This window comes from Oryctolagus cuniculus, chromosome 12 (assembly GCF_051225735.1).
Source record: "Oryctolagus cuniculus isolate XC-2025 breed Fujian yellow rabbit chromosome 12, ASM5122573v1, whole genome shotgun sequence".
Taxonomy (NCBI): domain Eukaryota; kingdom Metazoa; phylum Chordata; class Mammalia; order Lagomorpha; family Leporidae; genus Oryctolagus; species Oryctolagus cuniculus.
The window spans coordinates 2755754-2771967 of record NC_142878.1 but is presented as its reverse complement, the minus strand read 5'-3'; the positions used below and the strand labels follow the sequence as shown (position 1 = coordinate 2771967).

Below are 16214 nucleotides of genomic sequence, written 5' to 3'. Positions count from 1 at the left end.
GTGACGTTCTCTGACGCTGTCACAGCAGCCACGGGTAAATCACCCCCAAGGACCCCTCCCCCATGCCAAAGGCAGACAGACGCCGGAGGTCTCTCCTGGGGGACAGTCAGGCCGTGTGGGCCTGAGCCAATGTCTCACCTGCTTGCATTCCCCAGGCCAGCAGGGCCTGTGCTGACCACAGCCACATACCAGCAATGCGCAGGCAGGCACTGTGCCCCCTCCAGCCACGGGCCTATTCACGGACAGCAGCGTCCACCTGCACCCTGTCTGGCCAGTGACGATGTCCAGTCCGCAGCTGGGGCAGAGACAAGAACGGGGCTCCCGCGTGCCTGCTCCAGACCTGCCAACCCCAGAGAGCGTGGCAGATGAGAACGGCAAGTTCCACCCTCACTCTAACCTGCGCGCGACACAGAGGCACGGGGCACAGGGCTGCCCCACGGGGAGGCGACCTTTCAAGGCTCAGCCTCGGGGACTGGGGACACATCACCACACGCCAGCACCTCTAGGAGCAAGCATTCTTCTTGGCAAGTGAGAGGTGAGGGTGGGGGGGCACGGCAGTCCCTGCCCCCAAACTGACCGGCAGCAGTGCCCACGCACTGGCCCAGGAGCCGCTCACGGCACGGCAACGGGCCGCCTGCAAGCTTCAACCCCAGACCCACGCACGCTTCCATCCTGCCAGCGTGGAAACAAGGACAGCACAGAATTGACTTCTAAGTGTGTGCGTGTCTGTGCACACACGCACACACCCACACGCACACACACACATTATGCTTCCGAAACACCCAGCGCCATCGCAGACGGTGCCACAGGAAACTCCACCGAGCTCGCCACCTGCCAGACACAGCAGATGCCGCCAGTGCAGAGGGCTCCCCTTCACGGCTGTGGAAGAACAGCAGCCAGCGACCAGCGTGGTTCTGACCCTGACCAGCCAGGCTGTCCGACACAAGGCCCAGAGCACACAGCCACCCAGAGCCGACCAACACAGAACCGCCCGCCCCGCCCCGCCCTGCCCCAGGCCTTTCCCTGCTCGGTGGAGACCAGCGTCACCACCCGGAAGCTCCACACAGCCCCAGCCAGGCGCCGCCCTCCGCGCGCACGCCCCCGTGGCGCATGCCCCCGCGGCCGCAGGCCTACCTATGTAGAGCGAGGAGTCCTTCCTGCGCACGTGGTCGTCGATGTAGGAGACCCCCAGGGGCTGCACGGGGGTAGCACCGATGCCCAGGAGCACCTGCGCGCCGATGAGCAGCAGGTACATCATGTTGGTGGCCGAGCGCGTGCGGCACACCAGGTCAGGGTCCGGCCCGCGCTCGCCCGAGCCGTTGGCGGCGCACGTGTCGCGGCCGTCGGCGCCGCGGCCGATGTCGCCCGCCTCGTACTTGTACTGGTGCGTGAGGAACTCGGGCAGCGCAGACAGCAGCGCGCCCAGCGCCATGACGATGCCGCCGCAGCCGATGAGGCGCGGCCGGTGCCCCCGTGCGCCGAAGTAGCTCACGAACAGGATGAGCGCCAGGTTGCCGATCTCGAAGCTGCTGGCGATCACGCCCACGTCGGCGCTCTGCAGGTTGAACCTGCGCTCCAGGGTGGTCAGCACGCTCACCTGGGGGCGAGAGCACATTTCAAAGCCGGCTCCTCCCCGCCCGCCCTCCTGAAGCCCCAAGACCCCACCCAGGCGGGCAGCGTTGACGGCCCTCGCACCTGGCTGCACCCTAGAAGGGTCTGGCGACCACGGCCTGGGCCCAGGAGCGCCCCTTCCCCATGCAGGCCCGCAGCGCTCAGCACAGACGCTCCACCTGCACACGCCCTGTGTAGTCTCTGCACAGAGCGCACGGGAGCCAGGGCTCTGCTCCAGGGCGGTAGCAAAGCTCGCCCAAAGAAAATAAACTCAAACTTCTGTAGGCAAAGTGGGTACAACTAGCTCTCAGCTTCCCTCTGGAATATTCCAACATAGGCTTCCTAGAGTTTGTCAGTAAACCGACAACAGGTGTTCCAGGTAGGAGGCCCTGCAGGGAGCCCACAGACTCTTTGCTGATTGTCCCCACATTTGCCTAACAATGTTTACTGAGCATCCAGCATGCCTGGCAACAAAGGATGGAAATGGGGGAGACCAGACACCTGGACTTGGGAGGACACCTGGCAGGAAGGGAGACAGACCCAAGGGTGACAGCTGGGGGAGGGACACACAGACCAGGATGGCACCTGGGGGGAGGGACACACAGACCCAGGATGGCACCTGGGGGAGGTAGACACAGATCCAGGATGGCACCTGGGGGAGGGACACACAGACCCAGGATGGCACCTGGGGGGAGGGACACAGACCCAGGATCCCACCTAGGGGAGGTACACACAGACCAGGACGGCACCTGGGGGAGGGACACACAGACCAGGACAGCACCTGGGGGAGGGACACACAGACCAAGATGGCACCTGGGGGAGGTAGACACAGATCCAGGATCCCACCTGGGGGAGGTACACACAGACCCAGGACAGCACCTGGGGGAGGGACACACAGACCAGGATGGCACCTGGGGGAGGGACACACAGACCAGGACAGCACCTGGGGGGAGGGACACACAGACCCAGGACAGCACCTGGGGGAGGGACACACAGACCAGGATGGCACCTGGGGGAGGGACACACAGACCAGGACGGCACCTGGGGGAGGGACACGCAGACCCAGGATGGCACCTGGGGGAGGGACACACAGACCCAGGACGGCACCTGGGGGAGGGACACACAGACCAGGATGGCACCTGGGGGAGGGACACACAGACCCAGGACAGCACCTGGGGGAGGTAGACACAGACCCAGGATGGCACCTGGGGGAGGGACACACAGAGTCAGGACACACTCAGTAACGGGTGATGGGGGGGGTCATGAGGGACCAGCCACCACAGGGAGCCCCGGGGGAGATGTCTGCACCTGCCCCTCCTGTGTGTGCCGGGGCCAGGGCACAGCAAGAGCCCTGGCCACGGATGAGCCCTTGACGGGCAGGAAGAGCGGAAGTGCTTGGTGTGATTCAGTCCCAGAGCAGGAAGTGGCTGGAAGACGGTTGAGGCCACATTAGAAGGGGCCCTGCACGTCACCGTGAGCGACTCAGGCGACCCAGTGCTGTGTGGGGCCAGAATTCAGATCCCAGGCTTGGGACGAAGTGACGTGAACCCTCAATCCTCTCTGTGACCTTGTCCAAGTCACTTAACCTCTTTCTCCCCGGTTCTCTTAGCTCAGAGTCCTCTCAGCGCGCTGTGCAGATCATAAGCTCTCCCGCTGCAGCCCCTGCTCTGGCACACAGCCGCCACCCCTGCATGGCAGGGCGGGCAGGGACAGGCACTCTGGGTGACCACGGCCACCTCACTCTGCTTGAGTGTCCCCCTCCAGGAAATGGGGCAAGGGCGCCACCTCACAGACCAGACGCCAGGGTGAACCGCAGAGCCCGTGCACGCTGGCGGAGGGGTCAGCCTGACCCCCGCTGCAGCCTTGTCTATCCATGGGCAACAGCACAGTCAGGGTCATGGCAGGTGCAGGGAGGAGTGAATGCAGCCGAAGAAATGGCCAGGCTGTCACCGCTGGAGGAGAAGAGGCCGAGAGCAGGGAATTAGGCGGGCAGCATGCTAGGGGCAGCTCCCGACAGGGGAGACCAGGCCAGCTGCACCCTGCCACGGAGGGCAGGAGAAGAACAGCAGGGATCCGGCCGTGCTCCCAGGGTCTAAGTCCAGACGCTAAGTCCCATGCACCCCTGCGGGCACCCGTGCTACCCACGTGCCTGTGTGCCCTCCTCCCAGCCTCCTTTTCCACCCCGCACGTTTAAGTGAATGGTGTTTGCCCAGGGCTCTCAGCTCCACCTGCACACTGGACACACTTGGGAGGCGTGAGAAGTTCAGATGCCTGACCCCCCCCCCATGCAGGTGGACGCAGGCAGACCCCCCCAAGTGGTCTGGGGAGCAGCCTGGCCCTGGGATATCTTCAGGGCTGCTCAGGTGACAGGCACATCGTCTGTGCAACACACACACACACACACAGGCACACACACACAGGCACACACACACAGAGGAAATGCCCAGGAGGGGGTTACGGCAGGCTGCTCGACACTCGTCAGCCCCAGAGGCAGCTGGGTGCAGAGCTGCAGGAGGCACAGCCCTGGGCAGGGTGCCAGGGGACGCTGGCCGCCAGCTGACCACGGCCGCTGTGGGGGAAGGGCCGAGGAAGCCGATTCTCCTCCTTGCCATGAGGCGTGGGGACGCACACGCGCCCCCATCTCTGCAGCAGGTGGGCCCCAGGCGAAGTCTCAGGCAGGTGTGTGCGTTCATGGCGATGGATGAGGGCAGCTGGGGGGCAAAACGCACAGTAATGAGCCTTCCAGACAGCACCGGTGCCTGCCACGCGTTCCGGCTCAGCCCTGCTCCTGGCAGAGCGACCCACGGGGTGGCAGGAAGGGGCAGGGCCCTGTGTCCATGACCTGTGGCCTCGGGGATGCTGTCCAACCCACAGCTCACCTCCACAAGCATTCTGAAAAGATGCCGTGTGGCTCGGTTAGACCAGCAGCTGCCGTCACAGCTCCTGGAAGCCGGGGTTCTGGGAAGATGAACCAACCCGTGCGCATGCGCCCACACAGCCCACTGGTGGGCAACCCGTGCGCATGCGCCCATCAGCCCACTGGTGGGCAACCCGTGCGCATGCGCCCATGAAGCCCACTGGTGGGCAGCCCAGCCCCAAGGTGGGGCGCAGCTGCGGGAGGAAGCCACATGTCGGGCCGGTTGCAGCCTGGGCCGCGTGGAAATGGGGCCGGCAGAGCAGGATGCAGCGTTCACCGGGCTCCCGCCGCCTTGGTCCCAACAGGAGCCGGCTTGCATCTCACCATCTCCTGGAGCGTTTGGTAAAATACAGATTCCCAAGGCCAGGATGCAGCCCGGAGGCCGGGGCTGGGGCCGGGGCTGGGGCCCGGGCCGGGGCCGGGGCTCGGGGCTCGGGGCTTTATTAGGGCTCCCAGGGTCTCTGACGCCACTGAGCACCCTGCATGCCGGCACTGGCTCGCTGCCTGTCCAGAGCCAGGCTCTGCAGCCCCACCTGCAGCTAAGTCGCCCCATGGGCCTCAGACCTCGGCGGGGAGGGGGGCGGAGTGCCTCCACCTGGGAGCTGGCGCTTCCACTAGCTCCTGGCGGCTGGTGCCGGTGCCGCAGGCCAGGGACCCCCTTCCCCGGAGCCCCTGCTCTGCGCCCTCTCCTCCAAGGGCCTCCGCGCCAGAGCGTGCAGGGCTGTGAGACACGAGCTGACAGCACTCCCCGCACGTCCGGCTCACAGACGCCCTCTCCACCTGGGACACGCGGGCTGCACTGGGGGCCGCACCTCTGTGTGTCTGCGTCACGGCCAGGCAGCCTGCAGCCAGGGCTCAGCCTCACAGGGAGACTCCAGTTCCTCATGTCCCGAGTGCCCTTGACGGGAGTGCGTGGGGGCCAGGCCGCAGGAGCCCTCTCTCACCAGCAAAAGGAACCAGCCCGGGCGTGGCCGCTGGAGAAGCCGGGTTCTTATGGGAAGCAGAGGAGCATGGGAAACCCACCCCGCCCACCTTCACGTCTGGCTTGAGCAGCGTCACCTGGGGGCTTCTGCTGACCAGTGCTGCCCCGCCCCCATCCCACCTGGACCGGATGTAATTCATGAGGTGGGCCTGGGCACCTGTGCACGAGCCAGAAGCCCCTGAGAGGCATCTCACCTGGCCTAACCTGGCGCCCAGGTGAAGGCTGAGAGAGCAGGACACCAAGCCGGGCAGCCGCCTGCATGTCCAACCCCTCGCGGGGGTGCTGGGCAGAGCTGGGGCCCCCAGGCTGCCCCCGGGGACCTGGGGGAAACCACAGCTTGAGGCCGCACAGGAGCAGCAGGGCCCAGATCCCGGGGCACACGCTGACGGCAGGCAAGAGACGGCTGCCTCCCGCTGAGGCGAAGCCAAGGGCCTGGGGCAGCGTCATGGCGCAGCAGGCTAGGTCATGGCAGGCATCGCATATCAGTCACCTCAAGTCCTGGCTGCTGCGCTTCTGATCCAGCTCCCTGCTGACACACCCAGGAGGGCAGCAGGGGACGGCCCAGGAGCTTGGGCCCCTGAGAGCCAGCACACGGGAGGTGTGGAGTTCCAGGCTCCTGGCTTCAGCCTCCCCCAGACCTGGCTGTTGGGGCCATTTGGGGAGTGGATGGAGCCTCCAGCTGCTCTGTCTCTAACGCTCTGCCTTTCACATTAGTGCATCTTTTATTTTTTTTTAAAGGGGGAGGGGCAGGGTTCCTGATCAGCGTTTGGCCCAGGTTTTCGGTAAAGGACCAGAATACAGCTCTTGTAGCAACTGCTCAATTCGGCTGCTGTGGTGGAGAAACAGACCCGTGGGCACGGCCGTGCCCCTCAGGCTTCATGTTCAGGAAGAGGCGCTGGGCTGCCCTGGGCCGGCTGCACCTGCCGTAGCTGCCCCTGCGCTGCCAGCCCCCGGCCAGTGCAGTCTGGGAAGCCACGTCATCCCGCGTCTGCAAAGGCCATCCCAGGCATGAGAACACCTGACGGAGCACACCTGCCGTGAACACAGAGCCGGGCCGGGCCGAGTCTGTTTCTGGATCCCACAGAACAATCTGCGGGGTGACTTCAACTCCTCGTCTGAGGTGCCTGGGAAGGTGGGGGGAGGGGCTTACCTCCGGAGCCCAGAAACCCTTCCTGTCGTCAGCGGAGCCAGACCCCCGTGGGGTTTTCTCTCCCCCAAGGAGTAATTTAAGGGCTGCGGAAGCGGGACACGAGAGGCAGGCGCTGGTGAGTTCCAGGATGTGAGCTCTGCAGAAGTGGGGGACCGAGACAGCAGACCCCCCCCCGCGCCAGCGGCATGCGTTTCCTCTCAAGACTGGAAGACACGTCGGGGCTGGAACACACTCTGAGGAGCCCAGAAGGCCCTCGTCCCAGGAACAGCAGTGAGACCGGGCCTCGCTGTCAGAATCAACGCAATGTTCTAACACTCTACAGAGCACTTACGCACGAGGAACTTCCGATCCTGGGTAAGGAGGAGCTGGCGCTCCCCCTGCCTGCCCCCCGCCCCTCCCAGGCGGGGTTGGTTCCAGCAGCTCACCCAGCCAGCAGCCCCACGGCTGCAGGGAGCTCCCTCTGGGTGCAAAATCCACGCCCAGCAGCACGGGCAGCCAGCAGAGCGACCCTGATGGTGGATGAGCGAGGAAACCTCTCCGTTACCCGGAGGCTGCGCGAGCAGCAGATGCAGGCCGGACGGAAGTCCCAGCAAGGCCACCCCAGGCTCCTCGCCAGGCTCCCGGCACCTCCGGTTGAGCAGGCTGGGGAGAGCAGGGCAGGTCCCTGCCGTCCACCCGCTCCTGCTGGCCACGGGCAGAGCAGACGCAGGCGCCCAGAGGGAGGGGAGAGCGGGGACCACGCACAGCTCCCTGCCCCCCGCCTACCGTCTCGGCGCTGGAACTGTCGCACACAAACTCAGGCTGGACGGCGTGAGGCCCAGCGGCGACCTAGTGAACAGAGGCTTAAACTAAAAACAGGCTTAGGAGGGAATCAAGACCGGGGAGGCAGATGTGACCAGAAAGACAAAACCAAGCCAAGACATGGGTGTCACGTGCCACGAGGGAGACATAAGTGGCCCAGGCAGTAATAAAGCAAACGGCAGTGAGCCTTCGCGGTACGGCAGGGGCAGGAAGTGCAGTCCGTAGCTGCCAGAGTTTTACCTTTCACGTCCAGTTTAACAGAAAAAATCGAGACACTGCAATAAGCGAGAGGAAGGCACAGCCCTCATCACGTAGGGGAGACGAGCAGGCACCAGGAGCCTCAGAGTGAACCTCGATGCTGGACACAGCCAACGGAGAGCTGCACACGTAGGGAATCAAACAAGCTTGCTGACGACTCAACAGAGAACGCGCAATGAAGAACAAAGCCAAGTATGGCCTGAGAGGCGGCCGAGCGCTCCAGCACATTCTAACAGGAACCTCCTGAGGGATGCGGAGAGAGGCAGCAGGGCAGCCTCTGAGGGCCGGAGCTGTGGCACAGGGCTGAGCCGCGCCGGCGACTCCCGCATGCCAGCTGGGAGGCCCAGTTCAAGTCCTGGCTGCTCCACTTTTGAGCAGGCTTCCTGCCAACGCGCCTGGGAAGTGGCAGAAGATGGCACAAGTCCCTGGGCCCCTGTCACTCGCGGAAGAACAGGATGGAGTTCCTGGCCCGGCGCCTTGGCCTGCCCTGGCCTGGCCTGGCCTGGCTGTTGCAGCCATTTAGGGAGTGAACCAGAGATGGAGGACTTCTCTCTCTCTCTCCCACTTGTTGCTCTATCTTTCTGATAAGGGAATAATTCTTTGCCAAAAAAAAGTTAGAAATAATGGCCCAAACACCCAAAGTGTGATGAAAAACGTCAACCTACAGGTCCAAGAAAAAAGAGATGCAACAAATCCCCAAGGACCAGCTGGTGTGGGGCCAGGCTTTGGGGTGTCCATCTTGGGGTGCCCGGGTTTCAGTCTCAGCTCTACCCCGATTGCAGGCCCTGCTAACGCGCACCCGAGAGCCCGGGTGTGGGGTCCCTGTCCCCCATGCGGGAGACCTGGGTTGATCCCCCAGCTCCTAGCTTTGGCCTGGCTCAGCAGGCACTTGGGGGTGAACCAGCCGATGGTGGCTCTCTGTCTCCCCTGTCTTTCTAGATAATAAAAGAATGGGACAAACACAGAGACCCACACCCAGAGAAATGGTTCTGCAGCGAGCAAAGCCCAACAGGAAACACTGAAAGCAACAATGTTAAAAATAACGGCCGCCCGGCACCCGGGTGGCCCGCAGTGACAAGGACGGTGACAGCTGACTCTCCGTGAGGCCAGGAAGCATGGCGTGACACACTCAAAGGACCAGAGAGGAAACTGCCAACCAAGACGTCTATATTTAGCAAAACCGGCACTTGAAAATGAAAGCAAAATAAAGCTCTTCTCAGACGACGCCAGGAGGACTCGCTGCTGGCCCACCCTCCCTGCCCAGAGCCCCACAGGGATTTCCTGGGGTGCAGGGAAGCACCATTGTCCCGACACTCCAGTGAACGCTAAGGAAGACGGGGTAAGGCCCAGCCTGCACAGGCGGATTTCTCCTGTTCTCCTCACTCCTTGCACAGCACAGTGACGCCGCGCTCACACACACAGCGAGAGGACACATGTTCACACCCATCAGGATTGGTTCAGTGCGTGGTACAAGGTGTGGATGGAAACGTCGCACAGAGCCCCACAAATATGTACGGTTACTGCTGATAAAAATACAAGGAAAAGACATATTGTACACGCAGTCACTAAGAAAATAATCCAAAACACAGGGGGGCAGACGGAATTGAAAGTAGGAAACACTGAAGGAAATACAGAAGAAACAAAGAAACAAAGACTTGGGACAGAAAACAGACGTGCGCCCCTGGATCACCCAGCAACAGAGCCCGGACACACCCAGCCAGAGAGAGGAAGGAAAGGACACGGCGACTTCCGGGGTGCTGGGGTCAGGGAGGTGGAGCTCCCACCCCACAAGCAACGGCAGAGCCAGCAGGGACGACCGGGACAACGCCGGCCACCAACCTCGCGCTCACTCAACAGCCGGACGGCACCAGCTCCCTCCCGGGGACAGGCAAGCTGACCGCGTGGACGCGCGGGTGTCCATGAGCTTCCGGAAAGAGGCTCAGCGACCCTAGCCTCAGGGAAGCGCGGATAAAACCACAGACAGCTGCCACTACCCGCCCACTGGGGCGTCCACAGTAAAAATACACGACAACCCCCAGCACGCCCGTGGACGGGGAGGGACGCGGGGCAAGGCAACAGACACAGTGGTTGCAGCCCCTCCGGGAGATGGAAGAGCGTTTTCTTCTAAATTAGACACAAATTTGCCACACACGGCAATTCCATTCCTGGGAGTCCACCCAAGAGAAGGAGAGTGTGCAAAGACCTGACAGCAGTGCTCTGCACAAGAACCCTCAACAGGATGGACAACCAGCGCCCGCGGGTAGCCAGCGCACACACAGAACGCGTCACGCCCACAACTCCAACACCAACATCACCCAGCGAACCGGCAGCCCGAACGCCAACCCCCACAGGCGGCACTCGGCAGTGAGGCCGGGCAGAGCCCACAGAGGCTGCGGGTGGACGAGCTTCGACGCGACCACGCCCAGGGGGAGAAGCTGGACACGGAAAGGCTGTGGGGCGCTTCAGAAAGCCCAGAGAAACAAACGCATCTTCTCACTCCACTGCCCGTGGGCGTCTGCGTCTGATTCCAGGACACGCCCAGCAGAGACAACTCTTGGGGTGGGGGGTGCTGACCGCAGGTTAGCAGGGAAGCCTCTGCGAGCACGGGAAGGTGTGAAGGTGGCGAGATGCACCTGCTGACAAGCCCTGAGCGCTGGTGCACCTGCTGACAAGCCCTGAGCGCTGGTGCACCTGCTGAGAAGCTGACTGGCACAGGAGGGTCGGGGGGATTCCGTGGTAGCTAAGTCACCCCAAATCACACAGAAGTTTAAAGACAAGGTGTACAAATGGCCCCACCTCTGGCAGGATGCGGTGAAAGGGAACAGGAAGTGGGGGTACGTGGAGGGGGGCCTGAGAGGCTTCCTGAGCCAGGGAGTGCCTGAGCTGAGCTGGTCCTGCAGAGCCAGCAGCCCCGGGCCGAGCCTGAGGAAGGAAGGGCCCCCGTGTGGGGACCACGAGACCCCAGGTGCAGACGCACGCAGGCAGCAAAGGTGTCGCCAGCAGTGAGCTCGCCGTCCAGGCACAGGGCTGACCGGGGCCTCAGGAAGAGCCGCCACGGGTGTCCCCACCCCGGCCTGGGCCAGCTGCCCTCCTAAGCCACTTTCTCTGCTTGTTCTAGACCAGAGGCGATGGACTTTGTATTGGTTTGACCGGGCTGCGTTCACCCCAGCAGTGTCCACGCTTCAGAAGATTCTAGAGTATTTGGGGGGGGGGAGAAATTGGAATTTTAAAACCTGTCAGGAGATTGTGATGTTGTTTTTTTTTCTTTTAAAGATTTATTCATTTGTGTGTGAGAGACAGACAGAGACAGAGAGAGAGGGAGAGATTGATCTTCCATCTGTTGGTCCACTCCCCAAATGGCTGAAACAGGGCTCATCCAGGCTGATGCCAGGAACCAGGAACCCATCCAGGTTTCCCATGTAGGGCAGCCCCACACCGGGCACCGTCCGTCCAGTGCGTGCTCCTCCACTGGCCACTCGGGCCTGGAGTTCCAGGACTGACAGCAACGGTGGCGGCCCCAGGAGTCAGCCTGTCATCACACCACAGGCCGTGCAAAGTGTCTCAGCCTTGTGAGTGGAGCCGGCCCTCTGTCCGTGTCCAGGATGCAATGCGCTGGCTTCCTTGGTGCAGGGGAGACGGGCACCTCTAACCACAGAGCCACTCCCACGCCATTCCAGGACCACAGGAAGTGTCTGCCAAAACGTCGTGGAAATGCACAGTAGGCTAGAGCTATACGTGGAGTTCAGAATTTTTTGCACAAACTTATCCTATACTTTATATAATAATTTATCCATTTTTCTATCTGAAAGGCACAGAGAGAGAAAGGAGAGAGAGAGATCTTCCATCCGCTGGTTCACTCCCCTAATGTCTCCAACAGCCAGTGCGGGGCCAGGCCAAAGCCAGGAGCCTGGAACTCCATCTGGGTCTCCCTCACGGGCGGCAGGAACCCAAATACTCGGGCCATTGTCCGTTGCCTCCCACACTGCACAGCAGCAGGACGCTGGACAGGAAGTGGAGGAGCCGGGACTGGATCCCAGGCGCTCCAAGAGGCAATGCGGGGGGGCATCCCAACCCAGGGCACCAAAACACACCCTCCCCATATCGTGAACGAGGGTGGTAGGGGGGAGGCTTCGTTAAGGGCTCTCCCACGCCATGCCTGCTGTCTCCCTCCCAGCCAGTTCTTTCTGCAGGGAGCCGTAACTTTGAAGACAGGAGACAAACAAACCGGATACACAGATATCGGGAGTCAATCGGAAGAGCTGGACTCCTCTGGGGAAGCAAACGGTGCAGAGGCCGGCAGTGGGGCTGCCCGGCGTCCTGCTCAGAAACGAGACCGGGGGTCGGTCCTTTCACTGAGTGTGGGGGTAGGGGTGCAGCTCAAGTCCCCAGGCACCTGGCTGCACCGTCTCCGTGGGCTCTGGAGGGAAGAGCTGCGTTTATTGTAAGAGAATAGAAGAGAAACCTGCAGTGCCGCATCGGGAACTCAGCAGAGTAGCCGGCAGGAAGCCAGAGCGCAGGCTCAGGGCCAGAACCCCCGAGGCTTAGACCTGAGAAGTCAAGGAAACTGCCTGAGGGCCGCATGCCTCAGGGAACGGAAGGGAACAGGTGGACCACCGGGCGGGCGGGAGGCAGACGGCGAGTTGGTCCTGTGCTCCCAGCAGTCTGACTGCTGGCAACACGCTTCCTTAGAGAGCCTGGCTTTGGTGAAGCACGGTGGGCCGGCACGGACCGCTCTTTGCGTTGGGCTGGTCCCAGTCCTCCGGCCTGGAAATGGGTCTCCCTCACAGCAAAGCACAGCACGTTAAACCCCGGTCAGTCCTGCACCCGGATCACTTTCACTGAGCAACGGATCCCCTGCTGCAGGCACCGCTGTGGCATCCGGCACCCTCGCTGCTGGACTGACGTCCTCACGGTCAGTACCGCCAGTGCGCACGCCCCCGCCTCCCAGACGCGCAGCACAGGCACCGGTCGGTGGTGTGGGGGAGGCACAGTGGGCTTCGGGGCCACAGGTCATCTTGCTGCAAAGGCCTCTCCTCCAGGTGACACACTTCCCCTGCCACGAAGTCCCCGAGACTGGACAGAGCAGAGCCTGCGCCAAGGACATCTGTCCCCAGAGGGCACACGACGGAGCAGGGACGTCTGTGTCACCAAGGAGCAGATCCCTGGGACGCAGCTCACAGCCCGGGTCCCTTAGTTCCTATGGGAGTACCTGGTGCACAGTACTTACTGGATGGATGCGTGCATGGGAAGACAGACGGGCTGATGGATGGGGACATGGATGGATGGATGGAAAGTACTGGTCTGAAGTTCTAGTCCTGGGGCTGGTGCTGTGGTGGATTGGTTAAAGCCACCGCCTGCAGCACTGACAACCCACGTGGGCGCCAGTTCGAGTCCCAGCTGCTCTACTTCCCATAGCTCTCTGCTATGGCCTGGGGAAGCAGTGGAAGATGGCCCAAGCCCTTGGGCCCTGCACCCGTGTGGGAGACCTGGAAGAAGCTCCTGGCTCCTGGCTTTGTTATAGCCCAGATCCGGCCATGGTGGCCATTTGGGGAGTGACCCAGTGAATAGACGGTTTCTCTCTCTCTCGCTCTCTCTCTCTCTACCTCTACCAATCTATAACTCTACCTTTCAGATAAATAAAAAAATCTTTTTAAAAAACCTCTAACCTACGGTTATCAATTTTGGCACATGTGTGAAAATGCTAATACCGGAGTGCTGTAGTCTACGCTCGTGTCCTGAGAAGTTCACGTCTTCATCTGTAATCTGACAGCACTGGGCAGCGGGGCCTTCGGGAAGGGACTGGATCCTGAAGACGGAGCCCTCGCGTCCCTGCACCAGGGGCCCGGGCACTGCTTGCCCGTTCCGTCCGTGTGAGACACAGTAAGGAGCCGGTGTCCGTGAACCAGCGAGCCATGGGCAGCCACTGGACCTCAGACCTGTGGACTGCGAGCCCTGTGGTAAAAGGACACCGGTCTGGCACGTTTGGTAACGGCAGCCCGATGGACCGACACTCTGCAGCCGCCCTCACCAATGGGCGGCCCTGCACACACGCGGCCATCTCAGTTGCAATGAATTAACCTCCAACATGATTAAGGCACAGTTCCCCGGGCACGGCACCGCATGTCCATGTGCTCGGTGGCCACACGTGGTGAGTCCTCCCCTACTGTGTCTTGCCCATGGATAAGGCACACTGGCAGCACCGCGGAAAGCTCTAAAGGACAGAAATGTTCTAGAACTCCGTCTGGGCCCGATTTCCTACGTGGCTCCCGCCTGCCTTGAAGAATGCTTACGGAGCTGCTGCTACGAGCCAGCACCACACTGAGCGCTGGAGAGAACCTCAACCACAGGACCGAGCGCACGGCCACGGCACTTACTACGGGGCGGGAACTGTTGCAACAGCATCACGCATCCCGTCCTCTCCTGTCTGCACTAGGCACGCACGGGAAAGGGATTCTATTATCATCCACACTCTACATGTGAGGAGACCCAGGCACGCAGGTGGGAGACAGCTGCGGGCAGGTCGGCATTTGAACCCAGGCCCTGTGTTCAATGAACATTTACAAGGGTGTTCCTGGGCTGTGAGGCCAGCAGGGCTGTGGGCTGCCCGAGGGCCTTGCCGTTGGCACAGCCAGCACGTGTGGCAGGGCCGGGCCCGCGTCGTCTGCTCCAGCTCATGGCAGGAACGCACCACAGGAAGTCACCAGCCAGCTGTCCAAGGCTGCGGCCCTGGGGTCAGGGTCCACCTGCGAGCCAGTGGCCTTGCCTCAGGTTCACCTGTGAATCTGGGACCCCCCAGCCTGGGCACACGGCTGGGACAGGGAGGTGCTGGGAGGGGACCCTCCAGAGGCCCCCGCGTTCTATGAGGCTGCAGCCAGCTCTGTCCTTGGGGTAAGAACCCTGCCCATGGGCCCCGTGGCAGCACGGGGACACCTCGCGCCTCGGGGCGGGGCAGGGCAGGCCAGACTGGGCGCTGAGGCCCAGGCAGCCCTTGTGGGGCCGGATCCCTCACTGGGTCGGAGCCCCACCCGGTAGGTGGCTGTGGGGTTTGAATGCTGCACCCTACAAGCACCCTGGGATCAAGGGCGTGCGGGGAGGGGCTTGCCCTCGCTCACCCGGCACAGGGGTCCTCACCACAGCCCTCGGCCGAACCCCAGCCGTCACGTGTCCCTGTAAGCCGAGCGCTCCTGGAACAGGGCCAGGCACGTCTGCGGGGCCGCCAGGGTGGCACTCCGGTTCCAGCAGCCGGGCTGCGGTGCCGAGCGCTGGTGACGGGACGCAGGCCCGCAGAGCCCAGGCGTGGCTCCGGCTCCCCACACCGCAGGCTGCGCAGCTCGGGGGGCGGGGGCGCGCCTGGGTCTGATTCCCTGGTGTATGCGTTCGGAGCGTGGACGCCGAAGCTCCCGGGGTGCGGAGGGCGGCCCATGGCAGGCCCCGGCCGGCGCTCCCACTGTCGCAGCCCCGCTGAGGGCCACGGCGGCCCGGCTCAGCAGCGTCTCGGGCTGCCAAGGAAGAGGGAGGGGGCGGGACCGGCGCACCCAGGCTGCAGCACGAGCCCACGCCTCCTGCCAACAGGGCGCGTGGCCGTGACCACGGGACACCGATGCCCAAGGAAGGCCGCGAGAGAGCCACAGTGACGCCAGCGCTCACAACCGCATCGCAAAAACACTCCAAAAACTGCACCTGCGCTAACAGGCTCAGCCTTCTCTTATCGTTCTTCCCTAGGCCATCCAGTGCGCCGACTGCGGACGGAGCGTGGGCGTTGTATGGTTTCACGAGCAACCCAGAGGTGGCGCAGGCACGCGGGAGACGCGCTACACTCCTGGCTACCACGGCGCCATCTTTGGTGGCGGGGGGGGGGGGGGTGCTGCAGCACGCATGCGCGCCAGGCAAACATGGCGCCAGCTTCCATGGCGGACTCATGCGCGCACGCGCGCCATGGAAACACAGTGCCATCTTTGGTGGGGGTGCTGCAGCACGCATGCGCGGCAACCAAAACGGCGCCATCTTTGGTGGTGGTGCTGCAGCACGCATGCGCGGCAGACAAACATGGCGCCATCTTCCGTGGCGGACTTGCTCCAGCTCAGATTCTGGTCTCTGTGCGGTTTTTGGAACGACACTCCCTGGACACTGGGGGATGACTGCACACAAAATGTTAATCCTAGAATAACCTCAGTGGTCATATGGGTATTGACTAAATAGTTCAACTTTATGTGCACAATAAAATATTGAGGAAGTGGCCATGGGCAGTGTGTGTCCAGTGTGCTAACGACGCACATGTGCACATATACGCGTGTGAGAGAAACACGAAAAGGCTTCACAGAAAATAGAAAATCAAGAGATAAGTTTATTTTGTGCAAAAAATTTTGAAATCTATGCATATGGGAATCTTCAAGATTTCCTGGAAAATGCGTAAGATTACACACAGAGATTTCAAAAATTTTTTTGCAAATAAACTTAGTTTTTGCTTCCATTTTCCACAAACTTTTTGCAGTCCC

The 16214-nt window shown here is 62.1% G+C and overlaps 1 protein-coding gene and 1 long non-coding RNA gene across 7 annotated transcripts in view; one reads left to right on the top strand and one right to left on the bottom strand.

The window, feature by feature from the left end:
* SLCO3A1 (solute carrier organic anion transporter family member 3A1) overlaps nucleotides 1-16214 on the bottom strand; it is a 158203-nt gene that overhangs the window by 114253 nt on the left and 27736 nt on the right. For 3 of the 6 annotated variants that reach the window (XM_070053478.2, XM_070053479.2, XM_089311089.1), the window contains exon 2: nucleotides 1135-1597. The exons of 1 other annotated variant lie outside the window; for it this stretch is intronic. In XM_070053478.2, the coding sequence (XP_069909579.1) occupies nucleotides 1135-1597 (463 nt within the window). Of the gene's footprint in view, nucleotides 1-1134; nucleotides 1598-4490; nucleotides 4570-5340; nucleotides 5559-16214 lie in introns of those variants that run through there. 2 more of the 6 variants (XM_070053477.2, XM_089311090.1) reach the window with 2 other exon arrangements.
* Nucleotides 4579-9348, top strand: LOC149122911 (uncharacterized). The gene is made up of 2 exons (XR_016218653.1): nucleotides 4579-4870; nucleotides 8659-9348. It is a non-coding gene; the product is annotated as an uncharacterized LOC149122911 (long non-coding RNA).